General features: G+C 46.7%; 1 protein-coding gene across 6 annotated transcripts in view; it reads right to left on the bottom strand.

The window, feature by feature from the left end:
* Positions 1-10130, bottom strand: part of LOC137417460 (kinesin-like protein KIF1A) — a 158085-nt gene extending 147955 nt beyond the window's left edge. For 3 of the 6 annotated variants that reach the window (XR_013622347.1, XM_078771546.1, XM_078771542.1), the window contains exons 1-3: positions 9949-10085; positions 5666-5805; positions 3109-3185 (exon numbers count right to left, since the gene is read on the bottom strand). Coding sequence is in view for 5 of the 6 variants with exons in the window: in XM_078771546.1 (XP_078627672.1) it covers positions 3109-3185; positions 5666-5771 (183 nt within the window). In the remaining variant the exon portion in view is untranslated. Of the gene's footprint in view, positions 1-3108; positions 3186-5665; positions 5806-9930 lie in introns of all 6 variants that reach the window. The other 3 variants (XM_078771545.1, XM_078771543.1, XM_078771544.1) reach the window with 3 other exon arrangements.
* Positions 10131-10734: the final 604 nt, after the last annotated feature.

The following is a 10734-nucleotide window of genomic DNA, read 5'->3' on the forward strand; positions in this document are numbered from 1 at the left end:
AGGAGATGGGATGGAGGGGAGGGGGCGGATGCCAGGAAGAATGATGATCATGATAAATGGGAGGGTGATGAGATTGAAGGAAGAGGGGATGGGATGGAGAGAAGGGATATCAGGAAGAATGAAGATCATGATAAAAGGGAGGGTGATGAGACTTAGGGAGGAGGGGATGGGACAGAGGGGGGGGGGGGCGGATATCAGGAAGAATGATGATCATGATAAAAGGGAGGGTGATGAGATTGAGGGAGGTGGGCATGGGATGGAGGGAAGGGGGGCAGATATCAGGAAGAATGATGATCATGATAAAAGGGAGGGTGATGAGATTGAGGGGGGAGGGTGATGAGATTGAGGGAGGAGGGGATGGGATGGAGGTGGGGGGGGATATCAGGAAGAATGAAGATCATGATGAAAGGGAGGATGATGAGTGAGGGAGGAGGGGATGGGATGGAGGAGGGGGATATCAGGAAGAATGAAGATCATGATAAAAGAGAGGGTGATGAGACTTCGGGAGGAGGGGATGGGACGGAGGGGGAGGGCGGATATCAGGAAGAATGAAGATCATGATAAAAGGGAGGATGATGAGACTGAGGGAGGAGGGCGTGGGATGGAGGGAAGGGGGCGGATATCAGGAAGAATGATGATCATGATAAAAGGGAGGGTGATGAGATTGAGGAGGGAGGGTGATGAGATTGAGGGAGGAGGGGATGGGATGGAGGGGGATATCAGGAAGAATGAAGGTCATGATAAAAGGGAGGATGATGAGACTGAGGGAGGAGGGGATGGGATGGAGGAGGGGGAGCGGATATCAGGAAGAATGAAGATCATGATAAAAGGGAGGGTGATGAGACTGAGGGAGGCTGGGATGGGATGGAGGAGGGGGATATCAGGAAGAATGATGATAATAATAAAAGGGAGGTGATGAGACTGAGGGAAGAGGCGATGGGATGGAGGAGGGGGGGAGTATATCAGGAGGAATGATGATAATGATAAAAGGGAGGTGATGAGACTGAGGGAAGAGGCGATGGGATGGAGGAGGGGGGGGAGGATATCAGGAGGAATGATGATAATGATAAAAGGGAGGTGATGAGACTGAGGGAGGAGGGGATGGGACGGAGGGGGAGGGTGGATATCAGGAAGAATGAAGATCATGATAAAAGGGAGGATGATGAGACTGAAGGAGGAGGGCGTGGGATGGAGGGGGAGGGGGGTGGATATCAGGAAGAATGATGATCATGATAAAAGGGAGGGTGATGAGACTGAGGGAGGAGGGGATGGGATGGGATTGAGGGGGGGGCGGATATCAGGAAGAATGAAGATCATGATAAAAGGGAGGGTGATGAGACTGAGGGAGGAGGAATTGGGATGGAGGAGAGGGGGCGGATATCAGGAAGAATGAAGATCATGATAAAAGGGAGGGTGATGAGACTGAGGGAGGAGGAATTGGGATGGAGGAGAGGGGGCGGATATCAGGAAGAATGAAGATCATGATAAAAGGGAGGGTGATGAGACTGAGGGAGGAGGCAATGGGATGGAGGAGGGGGGGGGGGATATCAGGAGGAATGATGATAATGATAAAAGGGAGGTGATGAGACTGAGGGAGGAGGGGATGGGATGGGATGGAAGTGGGGGGGGGGGGGGCGCGGATATCAGGAAGAATGAAGATCATGATAAAAGGGAGGGTGATGAGACTGAGGGAGGAGGAGATGGGATGGAGGGGAGGGATATCAGGAAGAATGAAGATCATGATAAAAGGGAGGTGATGACACTGAGGGAGGAGGGGATGGGATGGGATTGAGAGGGGGCGGATATCAGGAAGAATGAAGATCATGATAAAAGGGAGGGTGATGAGACTGAGGGAGGAGGAAATGGGATGGAGGGGAGGGGGCGGATACCAGGAAGAATGATGATCATGATAAAAGGGAGGGTGATGAGATTGAAGGAGGAGGGGATGGGATGGAGGGAAGGGATATCAGGAAGAATGAAGATCATGATAAAAGGGAGGGTGATGAGACTGAGGGAGGAGGGAATGGGATGGAGGAGGGGGAGGGGGATATCAGGAGGAATGATGATAATGATAAAAGGGAGGTGATGAGACTGAGGGAGGAGGGGATGGGATGGGATGGATGGGGGTGGGGGGGGCGGATACCAGGAAGAATGATGATCATGATAAAAGGGAGGGTGATGAGATTGAAGGAGGAGGGGATGGGATGGAGGGAAGGGATATCAGGAAGAATGAAGATCATGATAAAAGGGAGGGTGATGAGACTGAGGGAGGAGGGGATGGGATGGAGGGGAGGGAGTGGATATCAGGAAGAATGAAGATCATGATAAAAGGGAGGGTGATGAGACTGAGGGAGGAGGCGATGGGATGGAGGAGGGGGGGGAGATATCAGGAGGAATGAAGATCATGATAAAAGGGAGGGTGATGAGACTGAGGGAGGAGGCGATGGGATGGAGGAGGGGGGGGGGAGATATCAGGAGGAATGATGATAATGATAAAAGGAAGGTGATGAGACTGAGGGAGGAGGGGATGGGATGGGATGGAGGGGGGGCGGATATCAGGAAGAATGATGATCATGATAAAAGGGAGGGTGATGAGACTGAGGGAGGAGGGGATGGGATGGAGGGGAGGGGGCGGATATCAGGAAGAATGATGATCATGATAAAAGGGAGGGTGATGAGATTGAGGGAGGCGGGGATGGGATGGAGGGAAAGGATATCAGGAAGAATGAAGATCATGATAAAAGGGAGGGTGATGAGATTGAGGGAGGAGGTGATGGGATGAAGGGAAGGGATATCAGGAAGAATGAAGATCATGATAAAAGTGAGGGCGATGAGACTGGGTGGAGAGAAGAGTTGTGACAGCAGAGATGTTTGAAGGAGAGGTGGGGGAGGGGTGAAGTGATGGCCAGTGAAAGAAGTGGGAGGGTGCCACAGAAGGGAAGGGTCAGCGACATTAAAGCGAGGGTGGGGTGGGGGCATATGAGGCTAAAGTGGAGTGGAGGGGGTCATGGGGTGAGACCAAAGTGTGGGGGTGGGTGTGGAATGGCGTGAGACGAGAAAGGTGGATGGTAGTAAGTCCAGTTTGCGATCATTCATTTTGATTCGTACCGTAGTGTGTGACCAGTAGGAGAAGTCAAAGCTAAATGTCTTTGGAGCTTCCTTGGGCTGCTTGGGGTTTAAAATTGCTGCAAAGGAAAAGGAAAGTCACGTGTCATGTTTTGGTTCCAGCTTGGTCTTCCTATGAACATATGCCTCAAGGATACTGTGATCCCAGGTTCAAATCCCATATACTGTACTGTGTTCATGTTTAAGCATTTTCCAGAAATATAAGAATAACTGGTATAAATCGCCATGAATATAGGAAGATTTTTCAAGTATATTGGTCGGTTGCGATTATTATTCTGTCTGTTTGTTACTTGGCAAGTTTTTTTTTTGTTGTTGCAAGTATGTTGATCACTCCTGTTTGTGTGTTGTGTGTGTGTTTGTATGTTTGTCTGTTCGCTCACTTATACTTGCCTACAGGTCACAACTTTAAACCGATCGTCACTAAACTTCACCAGATGGTAGAGTTCGTGGTCTGACAAAATCCTATATATTTTTGAGGTCAAAAGGTGAAAAAGGTCAACATAGGCCAAAGGTCAACCACTTTTTTTGAATTTCTGAAATCCTCAATTTTCATCCGATTGACTTGAAATTTGAATAGGATTTACATATGGGCTAACTGAATTCAACTACCAACTGTTTTTGAGATCAGCATAGGCCAAAAGGTCAACATAGGCCAAAGGTCAACAACAATTTCATATTTCTAAAATCCTTAATTTTCATCCGATTCACTTGAAATTTGAATAGGATTTACATATCAGCTAACCCAATTCAACCACCAACTATTTTTGAGATCAGCATAGGCCAAAGGGTCAACATAGGCCAAAGGTCAACAACAATTTCAAATTTCTAAAATCCTTAATTTTCATCCGATTCACTTGAAATTTGAATAGGATTTACATATCAGCTAACTCAATTCAACCACCAACTATTTTTGAGATCAGCATAGGTCAAAGGGTCAACATAGGCCAAAGGTCAACAACAATTTCAAATTTCTAAAATCCTTAATTTTCATCCGATTCACTTGAAATTTGAATGGGATTTACATATCAGCAAACTTAATTCAACCACCAACTATTTTTGAGATCAACATAGGCCAAAGGTCAACCACTTTTTTCAAATCTCTAAAATCCTCAATTTTCATCCGATTGACTTGAAATTTGAAAAGGATTTTCATATCACCTTACTGAAACCAACCACCAACTATTTTTGAGGTCAACATAGGCCAAAAGGTCAACATGGGCCAGATTTCTAAAATTGTCAATTTTAAACCGATTAACTTAAACTTTGAAGATGATTTGCATATCAGGTCACTGAATTCAACCACTAATTATTTTTGAGGTCAACAGGATGCTGTACTGAGTGCCATTCTACTTTGTTCTGTTTTGCCAAGTGTCACTCTATGAGTGATTTTTCATCTGTTTGTCTGGCTGTCTGTTTGTCACTCGCCTGCAGGTCACAATTCTAAACCGATCGTCATGAAACTTCACCAACTTGTAAAAGTCGTCACAATTGAGAAGCCTATTGATTTTGAGGTCAAAGAGCAAATTTCTAAAATCGCCAATTTTAATCCGAGTGCCTTGAAAATTTAACAGCATTTGCATATTGAGTCACTGAATTGGGAAACCAACTATTTTTGAGGTCAAAAGGTCAAAGGTAAACTCTAGGTCAAACTTCTAAAACGATCCATTTTCATCTGAAAAATCATAACTTTTCAACCGATTGATTTGAAAATTTAACAGCATTTGCATATTGAGTCACTGAATTGGGAAACCAACTATTTTTGAGGTCAAAAGGTCAAAGGTAAACTCTAGGTCAAACTTCTAAAATGATCCATTTTCATCTGAAAAATCATAACTTTTCATCCTATTGACCGGAGCTTTGATCAAGATCGTCAATTTTAATCTGGATGAAATGGACAATTTGCTGGATAAATGGAAACCTTTTTGGGGAGAGGGTGGATGGATTTTGCAAGTATCGTGCTCAGCATGACGTCTTCTTGTTTACTTGATTATTTCATCATCGGTATTGGTGCCTCATGGAGGAGCTGGTACATACCATGCTGCATATCCCATTTCGAGCAATATGCTAAATCAACGAGGATATCAGGAGGCCTTGGTATGCCTTTACCTGTCTAACCTTTCTGTTATCGTACCTGGGCCAACAAACCCATGAAACTTGTTCAAGCTAAACATTCCAATCGAGCATAATTTTCCTGTTCAATCCAAGCCATTCAGAAACCTGTTGCCTACGATCAGTTCATAATGATTTGACAATCACTACAACGAACGGTTAATCCACTTTGTCAGTCAACAATAGCACAATGACGTTGGGCCAACGTTGGCAATACGGTGTAAAAGCCATCCGACCTCGCGCCGGCGGTGCCCTTACAGACTTACGTTGGCCCAACGATGGTGTGCTATCCGAGCTCTGTCCACTCGTTCATTCCTTCAAATGCTCATTTGCATTCAATCACTTTCACATTCAAACTTACTCCACTCACTCCTTAACATGTCCCATTATTGCTACACCACAACCTGTACTCGGTGGTCCGTCCACTCACTCGTCGTGTTGCCACTCATACCGATGATGCAGCTCGCTCCGCGTGAGAGTTCACGCGCATTAAATGGACGAACACGGACGACCACCTTAACCGATGCTCCCGCCATCTTGTTTGCGCTTCAACACGGTTTTCCTTGGAACCTGCGGGATAAAACAACAACCGCGATGGATATTGTAATTACTAATTACATCAAGATAACAACATCAAGTTTGTCGTGAAAATAAAAGGTAAATGACAAACAAAAACCTTACAGTACCTTCAGAAAGTATTCACACCCCTTGACTTTTTGTGACATTTTTTGTTTCAGCCTCGATTAAAATGGATTAAATTGAGATTTATTTGTTACTAATCTACACATAATAAATACCTCAAAATGTCAAAGTGGAATTTTTTTTTTTTGAAATGTTTACAAAATAAGAAAAAATGTAAATCTGAAATGTTTTTTTTGTTTGTTTGTTTTTGTTGTATACTGAATCGAGGCTCGTGAAAGAGCTAACATTTACTTCACAAACAAATCAACCAGACAAACAAAATATATAAAAAGAGGGAGCAGAAGACAAGATGGGGAGAGAAGGGGAAGCACACAAACACAACATTTAAGAGCAGGGACATCAGGAGATGTGTGGGAGGGAGCGGGCACCACAAAGACACCAAGTACTTCCAGGACAGCAGTTGGTATTTCAAAAAAGTGGAATTGGGGTGAAATTAGCGGGGGTAGAAAAGATCAAGGTTTTGGATGGGGGAAGATAAGAGATGGTGGTGAACAGCAGTTTTAAAGACCTGGAGGGTGGAGTGGGATTGAAGAGAGTGAGGGAGTTTGTTCCAGAGGCGGGAGAAAAGAGGAATGAAGGAGTGAAGGTGAGCAGAGAGTCTTGATTTTGGTAGTTTAACCATAAGAGGGTTGCAGGCAGATCTTGTGCGACCTGTAGGAATATTTGCAGGACAGAGCCCAGAGAGAGCTGGGGGGGGGGGGGGGAGGGCCAGAGAGGACTTGGTAGAAGACGGAAAGACCACCAACCTGCCTGCGGTGAGTGAGTGAGTGGTAGTAGGTAGTAGTGATGTCTTGAGTCAATAAGTATTCAACACCTTTGCTATGACTTTTTAGGTAGTAGGTTGTAGCCAGCAACCGCCCAGGGTAGTACTACCGTCCTGACTTCGGAGCCTGGAACCATTTTACACTCTCCGTGTCAGGATTGCTTGTCTTACTTTCTGTCTCACTTAAACTATAGCGACCGGCCTAGCTTCAATCTCTCTTTCTCGCAATCATACACTTTTCATCATACACTTTTCTTCTCTTTTATCTAAGGCCTGGCCTCGATGAGGCCCATACAGTCCATGCCTGGAGCCTCCGGTATTAAAAAAAAAAAAAAAAAAAAAAAAAAAAAAGAATTAAAATTGAGCTCAGGTGTATCCAATTTCCTTTGCTCATCCTTGAGATGTCTCTACAACTTGATCGGAGTCCACCTGTAGCCAATTCAATTGATTGGACAAAATTTAGAAAGAAACACACCTTTCTATACAAGGTCCCACAGTTGACAGAGCATGTTCGAGCAGAAACTCTACCAAGAAATCCAAGGAACTGTCGGTAGAATTCCGAGATAGAATTGTGAGGGGGCAAAGATCTGGGGAAGGGTATAAAATAATTATTTCTAGAGTGTTGAAAGTTCCCAAGAGCACCGTGAGCTCCATCATTAGGAAATGGAAAGAATATGGAGCGATCCAGACTCTTCCTAGAGTTGGCCGTCCGACCAAATTGAGCAACCGGGCAAGAATGACCTTGGTCAGGGAGGTGACCAAGAACCCAACGACCACTCTGACAAAACTACAGAGTTCCTTAGCTGAGATGGGAGAACCTGCCGGAAGGTCAACAGTCTCTGCAGCATTTCACAAATCTAGGCTTTATGAGAGAGTGGCAAGATGGAAGCCACTCCTGAGAAAACAGCACATGACAGTACTCCTGGAGTTTGCAAAAAGGTAGATGAATGACTCAGAGCATGAGACAAAATATTCTGTGATCTGATGAGACGAAAATTGAACTCTTTGTTCTGAATGCAAAATGCTACATCTGTCGGAAACCGAGCACAGCTCATCACCCATCTAACACCATCCCTACCGTGAAGCATGGCGGTGGCAGCATCATGCTATGGGGATGCTTTTCAGTGGCAGAGACTGGGAGACTTGTAAGGATAGAGGGAGCAATGAGTGGAGCCAAATACAGGAAAATTGTGGCCCACACCATTTGCCTCTGTATCACCACCCATGCCGTAACTATCCGTCCCTCCTATCTTTCCACTCTGGCCACCATTGGAAAATAATTTTATATATTTGATGAAGTGGATTGTGCTTGCATTCTGTAAGCAGCTAAATAATTCAAGTAAATCAAGAATGATTGATTAGCATGAGCTCTTTATTTAAAAGTTTACAGGTACAGTAATTTTAATGTGTGTATGCCAAGTGTTATAAAATTGCATGTGTGTTGCCCAGCAACCAGTTTGAGTGCGAGTTCCATTGTCTTGGGTCACATGACCAGGCGAGAAAACCGAGGCTGCACTGGTTGATTTATATTTGCGGATATTTTCGTTTATGGAAACTTTCCGATGGTTTTGTGATTTTTCCTCGGATATTGTCTTCGAGTTACATCGGTATGCAAAATGTCAGGTTTCTACCCGACCTACTAGGTACTAAACATTTATATCAGTGAGTGAGTGGTTGGAAAGAGCTTTATATATTAAACATTATGACGATCTCCGCTCCTGCGCCTCCATGCGAGTTCCTTTTTGGACCATACAGGAATCCACTCAACTGCTCAAGAATCTGATGTTTACAGGTTTGATTCCCAACCATGCTGGGATGGTAATGGCAAACCAGCGAAGTGCGTCATTGCCTAGGTAGCACATTTGGCACCTGCCATGGGGTAGTGAACTCACAATGATGAGGGATGTCCGACTGTCCGTATTCCACAATAACTTAATCAAGCTTGTATTTTACGTTCATGTACGAGCCTCGAACATCGTATGGAGCTTGTACATGGATCACATGGAGGACAACAACGTTGGTGGACATCGTTGTACTTTCACCTGAATTATACAAAGACATTATAATAGTTAAATATACCATGGACAAACAACCCCTGCATGTGGGATTTGAACCCGGATTCCCTGCAATCATGATCCAGGGGTTTAGATTGGAACACAAACAAATCTACCCAGGATCTATGGTAATGGCTTCCACAGTAATACCATGTCGAAATACAATTCATTATGATACTGCATGCACGTGTTATGTACAGTCGTTCCATGTGGTACCATACCATACCCCATCTGTGCTAGCACGTACCATGCCCCCCTAGGCCCTGTGGAAGCATGCTATGCCCCCCCCCCTGGTGGTACCTGCTGTACCATGCCCCCCAGTGGTCCCTACCATGATCCCAGTGGTCCCTACCATGCCCCCCTCCTGGTAGTACCTGCTGTACCATGCCCCCCCCCCCTGGTGGTACCTGCTGTACCATGCCACCCTAGGCTTTGTGGTAGCATGCCATGCCCCCCCTGTGGTAGCATGCCATAGCCCCCCTGTGGTATTCTAATATGCCCGCTGTGGTATTTTGCCATACCCCCCTCCCCCGCCCGGTGGTCCCTACCATGCCACCTAGTGGTATTTTTGTACCGTGGCCCCATAGGCCCTGTGGTAGCATGCTATGTACCCCCTGTGGTATTCCCCCCTGTGGTATTTTACCATGCCCCCCAGTGGTCCATACCATGACCCTGGTGGTACCTGCTACACGTGCCCCCCTCGGCCTTGTGGTAGCATGCCATGCCCCCCCTGTGGTAGCATGCCATGCCCCCCCCCTGTGGTAGCATGCCATAGCCCCCCTGTGGTAGCATGCCATAGCCCCCCTGTGGTAGCATGCCATGCCCCCCTAGGCTTTGTGGTAGCATGCCATGCCCCCCCTGTGGTAGCATGCCATAGCCCCCCTGTGGTATTCTACTATGCCCCCCAGTGGTCCATACCATGACCCTGGTGGTACCTGCTACACATGCCCCCCTCGGCCTTGTGGTAGCATGCTATGCCCCCCATGTGGTATTCTACCATACCCCCATGATACCTGCAGTGCCCCCCTGTGGTGCGACACCTCAATTCATTTCTGGTACCTTCAAAACCATTGCCGCAAATCCCATGTTCCGATCACGTGACGGCAACCGACGCTCGTGCCCAAAATACCTCCATTATATTATTATTAGAATCACAATGAAGGATCGTTCATTCACATCGAATAGAAACAACACCTGCCGAAGCAGAGGCGAGAATGGCGAGTCGGTGTCGCGGTTACAAGATCCAGGTGCAGAATCCCGGGACGAGGAGCACCAGGTACGAATCCCCGGTATCACGGAGCCAGCACGCGATCTCCTCACCTGTAAACAAGGAGCCGGCAGGGACACGCGATGGGACGCGCAACCTGCGGTCTGAGAGGGAACGAGGGATGGAGGAGGTGGAACGACCGGTTGGGTGGGAGAATGACAGCAGAGCGAGTAATCACTGGGTTGGGGAGGACGGGAGGAATGACCGGGAAGGGACCGGGGAGAAAGAACCGACGGAGTATGTTTACGATGGGAATGAGGTGGGGAATGAGGGAGGGAGGGTTCGATCGAAGGGACGAGATCAGGGATCGATAAAGGCGCGGGAAGAACGGGGAGAGATGACACAGCGCGGAGCGCAAGGTGACGTCATGAGCGAGCACGTGATGCACGAGCGAGGGAGAAAAAAACAGGGAGAGTGAAAAAGAAAAAGGAGGGTGATCATGGTGTGAGTGGACGAGAAGAGTGTGGACAAGGTGTGAGTGGGCGAGAAGAGTGTGGACAAGAAGAGCGTGATCAGGGTGTGAGAATGTGGTCAGGGTGTGAGTGAATTGGAAGAGTGTGGTCAGGATGTGAGTGAATTGGAAGGGTGTGGTCAGGATGTGAGTGGACTAGAAGTGTGGTCTGCAAGAGTGTGGTCAGGGTGTGAGAGATCGAGAAAGGTGTGGTCAGGGTGTGAGAACGTGATCAGGGTGTGAGAGTGTGGTCAGGGTGTGT

The sequence above is a fragment of the Myxine glutinosa genome, chromosome 2, assembly GCF_964187855.1.
Source record: "Myxine glutinosa chromosome 2, kmMyxGlut1.1, whole genome shotgun sequence".
NCBI lineage: Eukaryota > Metazoa > Chordata > Myxini > Myxiniformes > Myxinidae > Myxine > Myxine glutinosa.